The sequence below is a fragment of the Spermophilus citellus genome, assembly GCF_964194105.1.
Source record: "Spermophilus citellus genome assembly, chromosome: 6".
Taxonomy (NCBI): Eukaryota; Metazoa; Chordata; class Mammalia; order Rodentia; family Sciuridae; genus Spermophilus; species Spermophilus citellus.
This window is the reverse complement of record NC_138187.1, coordinates 610,766-628,526: the sequence shown is the minus strand read 5'-3', so window position 1 is coordinate 628,526 and position 17,761 is coordinate 610,766. Positions and strand designations below refer to the sequence as shown.

The following is a 17,761-nucleotide window of genomic DNA, read 5'->3' as shown; positions in this document are numbered from 1 at the left end:
CCAGGCATGCTGAGCCAGGACTCTGTTTTACCTTTCCAGCAGTGCGCCTTGAGCGGAATTGGTCTCACTTCCGGGTGCACTTGGTTGGGATTTCCCTAGGCAGATAACTGAGACGTGGCATGTGCCTGTTTTAAGTGAGAGACCCTGCCAACTTCCTCCCTTAGTGATCTTTGCCACCAGAACTCTGTGAGGATTCCCTTCCGCTCGCCCCGACTCCAGCGCGGAAAGGCTCTGAATTGCCTCGCACCAAGTGGGAGCTGCTTGTCCATAAGAGAGGGCCAGTGCCATCTTCTTTGTTGAGTGAAACAAAGAACCGGAGGCTCAGGAGCAGCCTTGCCACTCACACCTGTCACACACCCCCCCGTCCCTGAGTTCCCAGCAAGCACGTCCTCGCCTGGATCCGCCCTACTGTGAGGCAGCCCATTTCCGGGTTGTGCCGTTCTCATTCCTGGAAAGACCTTGCCAGCTGACCCACCTCCCTGTAGTATGGCCTGCTGGCCCTGCCCACTGTGGCTCACGAGAGCCACCTTCATATTTGAAGATACTACTGCAATATACTATTGCTCACCCCTGCCTCCTCTCCTTCGGGATCTTTCTAGTTTAAACATGTCTCTTAGAGAGAATGATGAGAGCGACAACCATAGAACCTTTGGCTTTAAACAAGACTCGCGTGTAAGACCTGGTCCACTGGGCGACTTGGGCTTTCTCTATCTAGCTTTAGAATTTATGTCAGGAGGCTGTTTCCTCCCCTGAAGGACTCATACCTGTCCTCCCTCAGACAGTGAGGCCACACAGCCTTTTCTTTGGGTCGCCGTCCGGAGGCTGTCTTGGTCAGGTCGTGCCTCTGTAGAGGCCTTGCTCCCTGCTCCAGTCTGCAGGGCCCCAGTGAGGCCTCCCTCCACTGGACGCGGCCACTGTTCCCAGGGACCGGCACCAGGCGTGACCCCCTCCTCCAGGAGCCTGTCCACGCCTCCCACCCGCTCTGGCATTGCTGGCCCTGGTGTCTGTCTTCCGGGTGACATCACCCCCGAGCCGCGGGCACCAGGCTCCCCGCGGGCACCGTTCTGGGGTTTGGGATTGGAGGAGCCTCCTCCCTCCCCCTGGCTCCACGGCCGTCTCTCTCCCTCCATGCACAGTGTCTTCAGACCTCGCTGCATGGCCTTCCCTGCCCCTTCCCGAGGAAACAGAAGGTCCTCAGAGACATAGAAAGGACACACAGTCTCTGTTGTTAAGAGAAGCTAGGAGACAGATGAAAGCCCACAGAGGTGGGGTCGCGTCGCCATCTCTGGTTTCTCAGCAGGAGCGATGGTTGAAGTGGCCTGTGGGTGACAGGTGGCCCTTGAAGAAGCGAGTGAGCCCTTTTATTTGCCAGGCCTCGAAGTCCTCGTGGAAATGGGTGCCAGCCACCACACCCAACACTGGCCACTGCGCGTCCCTCCCTGCCTTCTTCCCCTGGGCCTGGTTGGTCTGTGCCCACCCCCAACTTTGTCAGACTGGGGGGGGGGGCATAAGCAGAGTTGACTGGGGGGACCCTGGATCCCACAGGCCCGGCAGATGCCCCCCACCTGAAACCTGATGCGCACCTCTGCCTCCTGGCTCTGCAGGACATGCAGGTGACCGGCGAGTATGACGACAGCCGCGCCCTGAACATCACCATCCACAAGCCCACCTCCAGCCCCCACTCCAAGCCCTTCCCCATCCTCCAGGCCACCTTCGTCTTCTCGGACCACATCCGCTGCATCATCGCCAAGCAGCGCCTGGCCGTGGGGCGCATCCAGGCCAGGCGCATGAAGATGCAGAGGATAGCCGGTGAGTGCCGTGGGCGGGCTGTCCTCTGGGCCTCCCAGGGAGGAGCAGCCACCGGGCTGCCACTGTGCTTCTCACAGTGACCTGGAGAGACCCACGCTCCGGGAGAGGGGGACACGCGCTCGGGCTCACCGTGCTCCCTGGGGGATGGAGGCTTTGCACGGAAATGCCCACTTCCGAGGTGCTTGGTCACCTGAGAGCTTCTAGGGCCACGTGGGAGAGAAGGGGATCCCTCCCCGGCAGGCCAGAGGCTGGAAGAGGCAGGCAGTGTGTGACAGGCATTCTCGCTCCTCCACTGACTGACACGGGGTACCTGAACCTTCCGGGACCACCTTGAGCCTTAGAAAACCTCCCACTTTTGGGGCTCGTTACCCGCTTTACAGAGGAGGAAACTGGGGCTCAGCCACTTGCCAGTCACCCAGAGAGCCAGTTGGCAGGACCCAAAGGCTCTACTCCCTCCTCTGCCTCCCCGCTTCCCGCGGAGCTCCCCTCCCGGGCCCCACCCAGCCCTGAATTCAGATGAGGCCTTGCGTATCTCAGGTAAAGTGGGGAATCTGGTAGGAAACCAAACACCATGGTGTCAGGGAGGCCCAGCTGTCTTGGGGAAGGCAGGGCCTGGGTGTCCTGTTGGGTCATGAGTGGAAGCCAGGTGAAGCCATCCTTGGTGAGCAGGAGAAGGTGGTGTCCTGTCAGCTCCCAAAACTAGGCACAGCCTCTCTCAAGGTACCCAGTACCTCTGGACAGCTCAGGCTGGGCCGTCCCTGGCATGGCTGCTGGGGAATGTCCAGCCCGAGGTGGGGTGGGGCGCTTTCTCAAGGGCTAACCTAAAAATAAACCCGTGGAGGGTGGTTCTGGGCGTTGCTGGCTGGGGTATTTGCCAGGCGTGCCTCCTGGTTGGCACCGCCTGCCTCCCGGGGAGACCCCCCTCTTGTTCTCACTTGGCTGAAACCTGGCCTGCAAATCATGACAGAAGCATTCTGTAGTGTGCAAAGTGACTCAGAGCATTCAGACTTTTCTTCTTTAAGATTTATTTTCAGAGGTTTTTTTTGTTGTTAATGTAAAGCAGTTTCTCGCAGTGGGCATGAAGGCCAAATATTTCATTTGAAAATCGAGAATCATGCTGCAAAGTGGCTGTTGGAACCAGCGCCTTGGGTGTTTCTAAAACTGGTTTTAAAACGCCCCTCTGAGGTGATACATCAGGTAGCTGTTTATGGGGCGGAGGGGACAGCGCTGACACGCAGAGTCCCGTGACTGCTCTCCCTCACACACGGCCCGGGCACAGTCCGCCCTGCACAGCGGTGGACCCCACATCCGTGGCTTCAGCTGACCAGGGATTGAAATATTCAGGGAAATAAAAAATGTGTTGAACGTGGGCACATTTTTTCCCTGTCATTATCCCCTAAATGCAGCACGACCGCTCTATGCATCGGGTTTCCATCGTGTTGAGGGTAAGTCACCGGAGGAGTGACTGGTGTAGGTCCTGTGCAAGCGCCGCGCCACTTTACATAAGGCCCCAGGCACCACAGAGCTGGCCCTGGGGTCCCAGAGCCGATCCCTTCAGGCTCTGCGAGTCTTTCGTTCATCTCTGCACATACATATGAGCTTTCAGAGCAGGATCGGCCCTGTTTGCTTTAAGGTTGAAATGGCAGCAGACGCTAGCCACAGTAGAACTGGCTAGCGTCCTCTCCACCTGAAGATCAGGCGTAGAAGCCTCTCTTCTTGGTTCCAACCTTCGCCTGAAGCCCTCATCCGATGCCCAGTTGGACTCTTCAGTGTAGCTGGTGGCAGCTCAAGGCTGCCTGCTTGGCCTCTCCAAGGGCCATGGCTGGCAGAGCCGCAGCTCCTGTAGCCCACCTCCGTCCAGTCTCGCCTGCCTTTTCCCCCCTCCATGGTAGGAATGAACTGTGTGCTGTTTGGTTACAGCCCTCCTGGACCTCCCGATCCAGCCAAGAACCGAAGTCCTGGGGTTTGGACTTGGCTCCTCCGCCTCCACCCAGCACCTGCCTTTCCGCTTCTATGACCAGTGTCGCAGGGGCAGCAGCGACCCCACCGTGCAGCGCTCTGTGTTTGCATCTGTGGACAAGGTGCCGGGTAAGACCCCTCCCTGTGGGAGTCGGAGGGCCTTCTCGGCCCCTTTGTGAGCCCCGTCCCTCTCTCAGAATCCAGGGTCTTGAGTGCCGGGTGACACAGCTTCCCAGGCTGTGTCAGAGCATGGCCCCCTCAGCACAAGCCCCGGAACCAGTCTTGGCTCTCCCGTGGTATTTTGTGCCTTGGTTTGGTTTTCCAGAGATTTGTTGGGTGTGTGGAGAGACTTCTCAGAACTAAGACTAAGAAGTTTCCTGGAAATTTCTTGGAAATACTTGAGTCATTAGTAAGGAGGCTGTGGGAGAGTAATTTCCTTCTCCATGACCGTGGCTGAGGAGACGGCGTGTGCAGTCCCTAGCGTGCCCGAGAGGCGAGCCCTGGGGAAGGGCCCTGCCGCCCACAGGCTGCGTCCCCCGTCCAGCTCTTTCCACTTTCTCCAGAGCCGCCCTGGCCACCTCCTGCCTCCCGACAAAGGGAAGTGTGAGTGGAGAGTTCAGGGCCGCTTCTCCCGCAGAGTGCGCTCCTTCCTGTTCCCCTGTGCGGGCTTTGAGTAACTCCGTGTGCGCCAGAGCCCTCTGTCCCTCGAAAGAGCCCTTGTCTCCGTTAGAGAATTCAGAAAAGTGGCACGCTCCCTAGCCACCGAGCCCCGTCTGTGTTGGAGGTTTGAACTTGAATTGCATGGGTTATGAAATGTCCTCAAAAACAGATTTAAGAACAAAGTGCAACCATGAGAACCCACCCAGGGGATTAGGTTCTAAATTTGATCTTGTATGTTTCCTATGTATGTGTATGTGGCACAGAAATGATTTTTAAAAATCAGACCGAGACGTGACGAAATGAAAACTGAGTCATCTTTGCTCCCGAGTAACCACTGGTGATTTCTCGCATATCCTTCTGGGAATCTTTACTTGTGTGTAATATGTCTGCTTTTGTGAGTTGGTCTTCACACACGGGTTCCACCCTGCGTGTGATTGTGCACCTCGGCTCTTCACACTCAGTGCCAAGTCAGTGTCACACACTGGCACACAGACTCGAGTTCATGGTCATTAACTGCCCGTGCGTGGTGTTCTGTTGAAGGGATGAACAAGACATCTTCTGTGACCATCTCATATTGGTGGACATTCGGGTCATTTCCAGGGCTTTGCTCTCAAACAGTGTCACAGTGAACCTCCTGGAGACGTCTTTGTGTAACTGCACATCTCCCACGTCTGAGGATGGATTCCCAGCAGTAGGTCTGCCACATCAGAAGGCAAGGCTTTTAATCTTGATAGATATAACCCAACGTGGACTCTAGGGAAAAAATGCCCCCCCGTCCCCTGTGCCACCCACAGCCTGTGACATTGCACTCGGAAAAACCAGCCCGGCCTCGCAGTGCACGGCCGCCCTGCCTGTCCTCAGCTAGGAATGCGAAGCCATGCTGCCGATCCAGGTGCCATCCAGGTGCCATCCAGGGTGCGGAGGGCTCCTTGTTCAGGGCTGTAGACAGTCGCTCACTGGATATAAACCACACTGTGAGTCAGAGTTAACTAAATACAGGTGGGTCCCCGGAGAACTTCTTTCTTTGAGTGATCCGGTTTCTTTCGGTACCAGAACTTACTGGTGAAGGAGAAAAACTAGGACCCCACCGATCCCTTTTCAAATGATGTAGAATGTGAAAAGGTAGAATCAGGGAGGTGTCCTTCAGCCTGCGGGATTGTTCCAGTTTGCAGAGTGCCTTATGGTGATGTCTGTGCACCTCTCCATTCCCTGGGCTTCAGGGCAGGTGGGAGATCAGCTGCTGGGAGTGTGGCCGCCTCCAGGGGCCTGGCCTCCAGGCAGGGGTGGGTGGGACGTCCTGGATGCTAAGTGCTGTGTTGCTCGCCCCCAGGCTGTGAGACTGCAGGCTGTCGCTGGTAGCTAAGGAAGGTGACCGTCCACCCTCGCCTGGGTCTCTTTCCTGACTCCCCTGATGTGCCACTGAGGAGGGGGAAGGGGCGTTATTTTATGTCTCCCTCTGAGAGAGGCCTCACTGCCCTCCTCCCGTGCCGTAGCATGGCCCTCGAGTGCAGTTCAGAGAGCACACAGGGGTCCCTGAGCCTGGGCCTGCGTCCCCCATCACCCCCACTTGTAGTCTTCCCGCCCTCTGCATTCAGCCAGCTGGGTCTTTCCAGAATGGAGCTCAGGCCACGCCCTCCCCAGCCTCCCAGGGCTTCCAGGAACCTCACCTCTCCCTCGGATCTGGTGTGGTCACCCGAGGTGCAGCCCCAGCCGGCTCCTGCCACGAAGCTGCCCCCACTCGGCCCACACCTTCAGTCTCCGCCTCTGCTGGCCGCAGCAGCCCCCTGGTGCTCAGGTCGGCCTTCCTCACCACTTGGCCCTGGAGTCCCTCGTGCTCTTCAGAAGGGCATAGCTCTAGTTCCGACGGGATGGGTTACAGCATCAACGTCCACAGCATTCGGAATTGAGGCTGAGAAATGCGTTCAGTGATCACTTAATAAATCCCTGGGATGCAGACACAAATCAGTCTAGTGTAGATAAACATTCCAGGAACAATGACTCTGTTTCCAAAACAGAGAGATTGTTTGACATTTTGGGTCCCTTTGTCTGACCTAACAGCTCACCTCTGGATTCTCCCATCTGCCTCTGCTCCTGGGGTGGCACACATTGTGTGGCCTCAGTGCCCCTGGGAACACGACTCTGAAGGGCAGATGATGTCCTGCTGTTTCTAGGACAACCAGGATCCCAGGCACATGCTGAGAAGCCCTGTCACCCCCCCTGGGCCCGGTCCTGCCTCAGGACCTTCCACTGGATACTCTTGCCTAGTCTTGGGTGCTGCAGCCGCCTCCGGCGCCAGAGGCCTTTTTGACCCCCCCACCCCTTACTAGGGTTTCGCCCTCTCCTCCATCTCGTAGCCTGGCCATTTCCATTTCCATTTCCTTGGCGCTGCGACCTTTCTCCCCCATGGAGACAGCCGTTGCCTGGGGCCACAGCCTGCACCTTCTCTTCTCTGCTGCACCTCAGCCCTTGCCCTGCAGCTCCCTGTAGAGTTCTTATTCTCTGCACGACCTTGGGGCAGTCCCCTCCTTCCTCAGAACTGCCTTGTCTTTCTGGTGTTCCATCTGGGACCCGAGACATTGGATGGTTTTGTCTGTGACACTGTGACAAGGGAACGTGAGACACTGAGACCCAGAACATCTGAGTAGCATTCTTTTGTATAATTTCTCTCTCGAGGGAGCGAGACGTGTGTTGGGGCAGGTGCTGCCGACACAGGGGGCAGGGGGCAGGTGCTCGCTGCTGGATTTTGCTGTCCTGCCCGTAAGCAAGATGGGGAGCAGGGGAGGCTGGGAGGGCTGGTCCTCAGAGCCTGGCCTGGTGAGCCCCCAGTGGGCAGCTTCCGCGACCGCCACGGGGACTGAGGGTCTCGCGTGACCCCTTCACCTTCTGGAGTGGTGTCCTTGCCGTAGACTGCAACCCCTGGCTGTGTGGGGCCATTGCTTCTGCCTGGGCAATAAGTAGCAAAAGAGAACACAGCTCTGGCCACGTCTCGGGTGACTTGCAGCAGGGCTTGCTTTAGGACGCGTCTTTTGGTGATGGCCCCAGAGCAGGCTGTGAAGGATGTGTCTGATGAAAACAGACCTTTCACTTCCTTGGGGAGAACTCATGGGTGACTGATGGCCACTTGGTGCCTCTCTGCTTCCGTTTGGCTCCGTAGGACAGCACGGGTTCCACCCTCTGGCTGTGTGTGCTCTGGTTCTTGCCCCCGGGCTGTGGGGCCCTGGGGAGGGAGAGGCTTGTGCGTGCACCTGCCCAGGATGGGGAGGACCCGTGGTAGCAGTGAGGGGACAGACAGGGGCTTCCAGGTCTCGACCCTGGCGTGAGCTGTGGGCATCTCGGAGGTGCTCCTCCTGGTCTGTCCCCTCATGGACGCACCACGGTGCCAGCTGCTTTCCAGAGCCTGCTGTGGTAGGGAGGGCACACGAGCTAGCCCACTGCTGCTCTCGCCATGCATACCAGGAGCGCCGACCGCCAGGGAGACCCCAGAGCAGAGGCTGTTCCCCAGAAGTGACCCTGGCTCTCCCAGGAAGAGGGGACAGAGGCCCTTGAAGGCCAGGCTCTAGCCTCCAGAGCAGTGCGTCCCTTCCTCCTGGCCCCTCTGGAGGCCGGGGCGAGGCTGCTTATAGATAAGTGGGTGGGAGTGGGACAGAGTGACACCCGGAGCTCACAGAGCAGAGCCACAGGCGAGCGACCTCCATCAGCCCTCGCTGATGGTCTCAGTGAGCCCCCACTGCAGCTCAGTGGTCGAGCACTTGTCTAGCATCCATGAGGCCCTGGGTTTGTCCCCAGCACAGCAAGAACCAAGGACCTCCAGTGCTTCTGCCCCCAGCCCTCTCAGTGCCCACAGCGGGCCGCCCGCCCCTCCCTGCCCACGCCCGCCCCGCCTCCCGCCCCCGTGATGGGCTCGGAGTTCTCTCCCTGAGCTCTGCAGGCAACACAGCCCGTCGGCCACGAAGGCTCTCTCTCTGGGCCTCCCTGGGCCCAGCACATCCCATCTCAGGGCCTCTGTCCTCAGGCCCCTCTGCCCAGAGCCCTCCTCGTTCAGGGCTCACTCCGATGCCTCTGGCCTTCCCAAGCCCCGGCCTAGCTGGTCCCTCTCTGCAGGGCAGCTAGTGTCCATTTCTTAAACCAAGACAATGTTCACATTGCATAAAAGGAGCCACTCAAAGGTGGGCAGCTCCAGCATTTCACGGCCATGAGCACCCCACTAGTCCAAAGCCCCCTGACGTTCGATGCCACAGGTGCGCAGCAGTCCCTCCCCTCCCCTCCTCTCGCGGCCCCTGCAGCATGGGCTCCTTCTGTCTCTGTCACTGTTACCTGGACATTCCCACGCATCATACAACATGCCGCCCTCTGTGCCTGCTTCTCCCAGTCCACACCATGTCCCCGGGGCTTGTCCGAGCTGTCGCCTGTGTCAAACCTGCGTCCCTGTCTGAGCTGAATGAGTTGCGTTGAATGGCTAGGCCACGCCGTGCTTATTTGCTCCCCGTCTTTGGACACCTGGGTCACTTCCACCATCTGGCTGCATGAACGGTGCCAGTGAGCACCCCGTCCAGTTCCGTTTGAACACCTGTCTGCGGTTCCTGGGGCATGCACCTCGGGAGGAAGCCACGCCGGTGCTCATTTAAAGTTTTGAGGACTGCCAGACTGACCTCCACAATTTTTGTAGCCCGTACCTTTAGCTGAGACTGTCTGACTTACTCTCCTCTTGGCAGCCACTATCCTGTGCTAGAATAGAAGCCACCCGGGAGAGAGGCCACCCTGCCTCGTCCCCAGCAGTACTGACACTTGGGAAGTCGTGCTCCGGGGTGGGTGGGAGGCTGGGGCGGAGGCAGATGAGCGCATGAGCCCAGCAGACTGCCCCCCCCCCCCCCGTGGCACAGGTGTTTCTGTCTCGCTCAGGCCGGTCCCTGGCACCAGCTGGCAGCGGTTGAGGGTGCCGGCAGGAGAGCTGGCCTTTGTGCCATCAGGGCCAAGCTCTGCTTTCCTGGCTTCCTGTCCCGGCTTCCTGCTGGTTGGGGGCTGCCTGTCGGTGGCAGCATTCAAAGCCCCTGACCACCTGGGGAGCGCGTGCTTCGCGGAGGGAGGCTTGTCTTCATCAAAGGCGAACAGACCTGCTCTGTCAGTGCCTGGCCCAGAGCACTCAGAGTTCTGTGGAAGAGCCTGGTGCAGTCCCAGGGCCGCCTCGGGCCGCTGCCGGGCTGGGCAGGAACACCCAGATGGCAGCCGGTGCTGCCAGGAGCCGGCCGAGCTGACCGCGGACGGGAGGAAGGGAAATGGATGTTTAATTCACAGACACCAGCCTGACCCCCGCCCCCGGGCCCTGACTGGGTGCTAGTGTCATCTTGTGGTGCTGCTTCCCAGAAACAGATTTTTTAGGCCTGTTATTTTTCTTCTTTCCGATTATAAAACTAGAACCAATTCTCCTTCCAGCTCCCCAAGGCAGAAATAGCCTTTCTGAAGTCACACAGGAAGGAGGCCTGCTCCCGCAGCTTCTGATCCCCCACTACCCTTGCTGGCCTTCACTCCCTGCTCAGGGCTCTGGACCTGGGTCAGTGAGTTACAGAAATTGGACTCCCACCCGGGGCCTTATTTCTTTTTTAAGTGTATTGAGCTGCTGAGCACTTTCTGCATTATTCTCATCTGATCAGCCCTTTTCTGTGTGAGGAAGCAACCTTCCCAAGGTCACACCAAATGTCCCCCCTCCGCCCACTGAGGCTGGCGCTCAAGTGTGCCCGGGTCAGACCCCAGTCCCCACCCCACGAGCCAGCCGGCTCCAGTTGGAGGCCTGTTTCTAGAGTCTGGGGCTGTGATCTGCAGGACTGACTGCTTGGCGTGGATGTGCACCACTCCACCCGCTCGACAGCTCTCGGACCTGACATCCCTTGCGCTGCTCTTCAGATAGGAAACTGAGGCTCAGACCGTGGCCCCCAAGCTCACCCAGGGCAGGGTGAAGTTGGCAGCTTCAGTTCTTGCTTTCACCCCACTTCCTGCAAAGCTGCCATTGGAATTGACTGAGCTCCTTCCCATGGGGCTCTGACCGGAGGCCAGCGTGACAGACCCTTTTTAGAGAAGGCCTCAGGGTGACCCTACCCCAGACAGAGTGTTCCCCTTTCTTCTGTGCCCTACCCGAGTCCTTCGAGACCTGCCTCTGATGGGTCAGGGACAAACCTGCAAAGTGGTGGTTCAAGGGTCTTCTCCCCTGAGACCACCACTTCCAAACCAGGCTGGCGGCTGGGGCAGCAGAGGCCCGCCCTGTCCTAACCCTGACGGGGACAAGAAGCAGAGGTGGGGCTTCAGACTCCCACCTGGGCAGCTCCTCTCCCAGATTTCTGGCTCTCAGACCTAAGAGATCAGCTTCAGGGGGTCAAGTTGGGTTTTGGGGACCAGACTCCACTCAAAAGTGAGCCTGAGGGCTGGAGCCGTGGCTCAGCGGTAGAGCGCTCGCCTGGCCTGTGCGGGCGCTGGGTCCAGCCCTCAGCACCACGTAAATATAAACAAAGGGGTTCCTTTATGGGGCTCCCAAGGCAGTCATGGAGAGAAAGCCTGGGGAGGCCCAGAGCAGGGCACACAGCCGGCAAGGACGTGAGAGCAGGGCACACGGCCGGCAAGGACATGGTCTCCGCAGGACCCTCAAGGTCCCTCACTTGCAACGTGCCACAGGGACACACTCTCCCGGCAGCCACATGGCCGTGACCATGGAGCCTGTCCTGGGAATGCCAGCCACACAGCCACACGCCCCAGGCGCCTTTGGGAGGTGGGGGAAGAGTTCCCAAGAACCGAGAGCCGCTCCACTCCCAGGGTTATCACTACTTAGACCTCCAGAGTGACTGTTGCCCTGAGCCTCCTGGTTGTGACAGCAGGGGACACTCCCTGCTTGCTCATGGACAGCAGTAGGTCTGTAGAGCCCTTGCTGGGAGTGTGGGAGGACACCAAGCCCGTCCTCCATCCACATTTGACCTTGGCTCTGCCTTGGCACATTCTGCAGACGCGGTGGGCCTGTCACTGGCCCGGCAGCGGCTCACGCGGCATGTGCTCACCGGAGCCCTGGAGCCAGGCAGTCTGGGCTCAGGTCCCAGCTTCCTGCTGCCACCATACCCTGTTGCATGGCCTTGAACTTCAGTTAGTTCCCCTAAAAGACGGGGATGGCGCACCCCATGTGAGCATGCTCAACCTACGGAACGGCACCGTCACCGTGGGAGGCAGCAAGCGCGACGTTACGTGGGCTTTATCACAACTGAAAAAAAGAAACGGCTGAAAGTGCCGATTGGCTCTCGTGCACACAGTGAGTTCCCCGACCGCTGTGCCCAGAAGGGCCTGGCACACACCAGCTGCACGGTAGAAGGGCACTGCTCTCAGCGTCCCTGTTCCTTAAGGCCAACCCTCAGGGCTCCAGAGGATGGGTTCAAGGCCCAGCTGCAGCACAGACCAGGAGCAGGAGCACAGAGAGCAGGTAGAATCCTCCTCCTCACATGGCAGTCCTGTCGCCTGCAGGGACAGAGCCAGCTGCCGAGGAGCAGAGGCTGCCTCCCGGCACACTCACCCCCACCCCTAGGTGCACACTGCCCTCTGCGCCCAGGCACTCCCACGAGCCTGCCGCAGCTCGGGAGGCCAGTGTCGTTCCTCAGTCTGCAGATCAGGAGACCTGTGCTCAGGGAAGAGGTCACGTGGCCAAGTGGCACACAGCCCATGGTAGTCTGCCTGGGGTCCAGGCCAGGGCATCTGCTCCTGCTCCGAGGACTGCTCTTGTCCAGTGGTAAAGGTTTTTCGGTGGCAGAACACCTGGGAACCCCATGAGCTACCAGGCAGGAGCAGAGAAGCCCGCAGAGAACACGACGTGTGTGAAGCCCGTCTCTACCTTAGGAAACCTCTGTGAGGCCGTCCGCCTCGTGGGTGGTGTCTGTTTTCACCGTTTTCACGCGCAGGCCTCACGAGCAGGTGCGCGGCAGTTTATACCTTGATCTGATTCTTACCCCAGACCGCCTCGGACTGGGCTGGGGCTGCAGGGTGCCCTCTGGACGCAGGTCTGACGACCACTTTACCACTTCCCCAGAACCAGGCACATTCCCCCCTTGAGAGCCAAGAGAACCTGATGTCCAGTCAGCAGAGCAGCTGGAAGGAAGCTGGTGACTCACAAGACCTCGTTGAGGACGAGGGAAAGCAGGGCAGAGGTGTGACGCTGACGGCGCCCGGTGGAGAGGCAGGAGCCATCGCCCCCTCCTCCCTCTCAGAGCAGGGCAGCTCCTGGGCCAGGGCAGGACCCCCTGGGAGTGAGCGGGAGGGGGGGGAAGCAGCTCGGTTCAGAGGAGCTTTACATTTCCAGGGAACTCATGTGACCAAACACTGACCAGGGTCAGGAGGGGAGATCGGCAGAGCGAGCTGCGAGCGAGTGGTTGCCGAGGCGTCTGCACCCCACTTTATGCTGCTGAAACTGGGGGCGGGCTGGCTTGGGCGCGGGTCAGAGCAAGGCGGCAAGAGCTCAGCAGCGCCCCCTCCGAGGGGCTGCCTGGCCCAGGGGACTGGCGTGTGCAGAGGCCAGGCCCAGGCAGGAGGCGTGGCCAGCAGGAGAGCTGGGCAGGGCAGGGGCCGAAGGCCATGGGAGCAGCCAGAGCCGCTGGAGGTCCTCAGACAGCCCCCAGGAAGGATGCGTTGGGACTGGGCAGCAGTGCGCATGGTTTTGAGGGCTGCAGCTGGGCAGGGCAGGGGGGAGGGCGGCGACGCTGGGCCTCCTTGTGGATGAGAAAAGGTTTCCCTGGGGTCAGGGAGCTTCCCTCTGCCACGTCTGGGCACACTGGACTTCCACAGCAGGATGACGTTGCTGTGTAAAACCTGAGGTGACCTCTCTCCTCACTCCAGTCTGCCGTGGAGGCTCTCCTCTCCCAGCTCGTGAGAACACCGTCTTTCGTTTCGGACTGTGCCGTCAATCTTCCGGGCAAACCACTGTTTACTTAGCCGGTCCCCCGTTGATGGACATTCAGGTCATGGCCAACGCTTTGTCCTTTTAACAGATGATGGGTGCCTCCGAACACCCTTGTGCAGGGTTTCTCTGGGGTGGGTGACCATGAAGAGGATCCAGAAACAGAGAGGCTGTGGAACTAACAGCCCTGGTGCCCCGGGAAGCCTGGGTGAGAGAGGGGAAGCCACGTGGTCAGCAGGAGGCAGGACATCAGAGGCCTCGGTTTCCGTCTCTCCGACGTCCTCTGTGCGTTCAGCTCGCCAGGGCACCTTGACGGCCCCAGTTCCACCCAGAGCTGCTCGTTACTCGTGGGTGGTGTTCGACCCAGGAGGCCTTCGGGGACCCATGGGGTCTGCGTGGCCCGTCATCCAGAGAGCCACGGAGCTTGGCATGACAGAGCTCCAGGGGCTTCTCTGCCTGTCCTGGCCCCTCTGCTGCGGTCGGGACCTCGCAGTTCTTCTCTGTTTGCACCATGACTACAACCCAGCTTCCTTGCCCCCAGCTGTGGCATTGGCTCAATGTGCTTTTCTTCAAAAACACACAGTTCTTTCTTAACATCCCAAATCCCTAGTCAGTGTGGTCGCAGCAGGGCAGGGCGGCTGCCTTGAAGCTCCTCTTCAGCCTCAGGGTGCTGGAGAGGACGCAGCCCAGGCCCACCAGCCGGGCTTTGAACTGCTCTGCCCTGCTTTGAGCTCAAGTCCTCTGGGCCACCTGCTCGGTTTCCATGTTGACTGTGAGAAACTCAAGTGTGATTTGAGGAGCAGATGCTTCACTGTGTGGTTTGCAGTGACTCCTCCCAAAACTTGACCGGTGGCAGGAACACGAGTGCATGGCTCATGGGTGTCCGTCTCACACCACAGGGAAACACTCCCCCCGGTGAGTGCCAGCTGGGAGCCCGTTCCTCACGGGGAACAGGGAGATAGATATGTGGACCCGGTGGTTTCAGAGTTGCTGCCCGAGTTTCGGGCCGGCTGCTGCTTCAGCACCTCTGAAGCTTCCTGAGAAACCCAGTCACCTCCGCTCTTTGTTCTTCCCTCGGCCGAGTTGGTGCGGAGGCTCGGGGGCTTCTGAGTGCAGCACCTCCCACTGGGGCCTTCTGAGCTTGCAACCTCGAAGGCTGGCAGCTGGGCCCTGGGTGCCAGTTCCCTGCACTCCGGCCTCTCGGATGGCAGATGTCCTCAGAACCTTAAGGACAGCCCGGTGGCAGGAAGAGCTGCTGCTGATTGCCCACCACCGCCTTTAGTAACTTGGAAAATGTCCTGAAAGAGTTGTTTTTTACCAATTCCTAGGCATTTTGGAAAAACATGGTTTTTGCCAGGTTTCCAGCGGAAGCCCAAGGGAGATGTCACTCAGCCCAGAACAGAGTTGTGGCATCCGCAATGGCCCCAGTCGGGTGGAGATGGCAGCCCTCTTCCCTCTGACCTCCTCACCCAGCCCAACAGAGCCTTGCAGAATCCACCCACAGAGGGGCCTCGTACCAGCCCACCGTGGCGCCCCATAGGCGGTGCTGAGGCAGCTGAAGGCTACCTTCCACAGCGCCTCCTGTGTGCCAGCGTGGGTCACTGCTGCTCCCACGGTGCCCCGTCCTTGCCAGAGGCACAGCAGTGAGGTTGGGGCCCGCTTCCTGCAGTCAGACACCTGCCCGCGGGTGCTGTCGGGAGGCTCTGTGGAGCCCGAGCCTCGGCACCCTCTGCTGTGAGCTGGCGCCACGGGCCCTGCCTCACGGATTGGGCTCACCCGGGCCAGCTCTGCGCCTGGGCTTCCCCGGCTCGGCCCGGAACAGGATGGAGTGGGGGCCAGCCCCCTCCAGGCCCTAGCTGCCCCAGGCAGCTCCCTGGGTGCTCGGAGGATTCTGGCCAGGGCTCCTGGCTCTGCCAACCTTATGGATGGCTCCAGGCCAGGGGACTTCTGGGCTGCTGCCCTGGAGAGCCATGGTAGGAAGCGCCTGCCCAGGCATCAGCCACTCTCCAGCAGATGCGCACCGAGCCCTCCTGCAGCCATCTGAGGCCCTCGTGACGGTGACAGTCCCCGTGAGAAGATAAGCACAGAAATTAATGACTGCCATGTCACAGATACCCATGGGTGGGGACATCACTGAGAGGGCAAGTCACCTGGAGGACCTGTGTGCCGGAGCACAGGGAGTAGAGGCAGGGCTCGGGGGAGCCGTGGGACCTGGAAGTCCCTGGTGGCGCCTGGATCTCATCCTGAGGCTGGGCAGCTTTGTGGGTGGCCTCAGCAGGAGCCGTCGGTCCTGTCCATGGCGTCCCAGTCCTTGCTCATGCTGGCCGCCCAGTGGGACAGGCAGAGCACCAGGACAGCACCAGCCTGGGGTGCCACTGGGTCCCTGCCGCTGGGGCTGTGCCTCCGGCCAGCGTGGCAGTAGTGGACTGGGCACTGCTTGCCTGTGTGTGACAGGTCTGCTCCCGAGCAGCACCTCGGAGTTGGCAGAGCATTTCCCACTCGTGTCCCAGTGACCCCTTGAGGGCAGTGAGACGTGGACGGCTCAGCTGGTGGAGTGGCCAGCCCAGTCCCAGCTGGAAGGAGCGCCACGGGCTCCCTGCATCGCCAGCAGCAGACCGCGTGCCTCTACTCCTGGGTCCACACCTGCCCCTGAGCAGAGGCGACTAGGCCAGAGAGGGACAGGGACTCACCCAAAGCCACACAGAGGTTCATGGTGTTGCTGAAACCCATTCTTGGGCCATTGGACCCACCAGTCTACTAAGTCCAGTGTCCAGGGAGCCTGAGGACGTTCTGGGCCGTCTGGTGTGGGGGCCGCCGTCTGCTCTGGCCCTGCCCTCACACCTGCTCTTGAGCACACCTGTCAAAGCCCCCATCAGCCAGCCTCCAGGTGCCGCCTGGCCACCGCGCTGAGGGCCATCAGGCTTCCTGAACCAGTCAGCGCGGCCCAGTGTGTGACATGTCCCCGGTGGCTGCTACGTTTTTGTGGCCCAGGCTGGCCTCCAGCCAGAGCTCCTTTAAAAACCATGACGAGGTGCCGGCCTGCAGCGGTGGGCACCGCACACCAACCAGCACCAGCCAGCACGGGCGCTTTGCCGTGGAGAGTGAGGTTCTGCCAGGCAGCGAGCGGCAGGTCGGGAAACTTTCTGGAAGGTTCTGGGGCTGGCCAGAGTGCGGTTAAGGCCTTCAGTGGTGGGAGTGGGGACTTCTCTAGCTGCCACACAGGAGGGCTCCCGTGGCAGGAGTGGGGATGTCACCTGCTCCACACAGGAGGGCTCCCGTGGCAGGAGTGGGGATGTCACCTGCTCGTTCTTAGCGGACGCTGCTGAGCTGTGGTGGGGCCAGACACTGTGCTGGCCACAGGGAGCGTCCCACAAGCAGCACTCAGATGCTCACACAGTTGCTGACCAGCTCAGAGGTCCCCACCCTGTCGAGCGGGGACCCCCGAGGCTCCCCTGGGCAGCGAAGGGGGCAGTTTGGGGAACTTCACTGGAGCAGACTGGGTGGGAGCAGCGTGTGCAGAGGCTGTGCAGGGGGCCTGGTGAGCAGGCATGTCAGCTGCAGAACCGCCCTGGGGACACAGGGCATTGCTCATTGGCACTTAGGCTGTCATGAGGTTCAGGTGGTCGAGTCACTTACTAGAGTCGCTCAGCAGAGCTGCGCTGTTCTGCGGCTCCAGCCGCCCCTGGTTGCAGCCTGGCCCCCAGCCTCTGTGTTCTCCGGTTCCATTCCATCCCACGTTTCTGACTTGTCTCAGAGGCCTGCCCAAAGGACAGTGCCACCGCCTGGCAGGCCTGCTGGGGGATGACGGCCTCTGAGTGAGCGGCCTCAGGTCCAGCACCGCCCTTAGGAACCTGTCCCGTCCCTGGCGCTCGCTCTTCTCCACAGGCCTCTGGCTCCCGAGCTCCCCAGCTGAAGCTCGTCTCTGAAACTTGATCAGAGATGGCTCCCGGGTGGGTGCAGAGTGCGCGTCTCATCTCAGCGGCTGGGAGGCTGGGGCAAGAGGCTCACAAGTCCAGGGCCCGCCTCAGCCACTTAGCGAGGCCCTAAACAGCTTAAGGAGGCCCTGTCCAATAAAAGAAGAAGAAGGCTGGGGTGTGGCTCAGTGGCCTGGGGCCCTGGGTTCAGTCCCTGGTGCCCAAAGGGCAGACAAGAAACTGCTCCCAGCTGCCAGGACGCTGATGCTCCCCGAGGACAGCACCCGGCTCCTGTGGCCAGGCCACGAGGCCCACCCTCAGCATGGCATCATCCTCGTCCTCTCTCTGGCTGCTCTCCCCAGCCTCCACGGGCCTCCACGGGCCTCCACGGGCCATCAACCAGTCCGACTTCATGCAGCAAAGAGAAACCAGCTTCTCTCAGGGCGGCCTGAGGGGGCCTGGCGCCCAGAGGCGTGGCTCTTGGGGAGGCCTAAATCCTGGCGTG

At 60.2% G+C, this 17,761-nt stretch overlaps 1 protein-coding gene across 5 annotated transcripts in view; it reads left to right on the top strand.

Annotated features, from left to right (window-relative positions):
* Positions 1-17,761, top strand: part of CLEC16A (C-type lectin domain containing 16A) — a 181,090-nt gene that overhangs the window by 135,914 nt on the left and 27,415 nt on the right. For all 5 annotated transcript variants that reach the window (XR_014022636.1, XM_081299067.1, XM_081299068.1 and 2 more), the window contains 2 exons: positions 1,605-1,809; positions 3,730-3,897. Coding sequence is in view for 4 of the 5 variants with exons in the window: in XM_081299067.1 (XP_081155193.1) it covers positions 1,605-1,809; positions 3,730-3,897 (373 nt within the window). In the remaining variant the exon portion in view is untranslated. The remainder of the gene's footprint in view (positions 1-1,604; positions 1,810-3,729; positions 3,898-17,761) is intronic.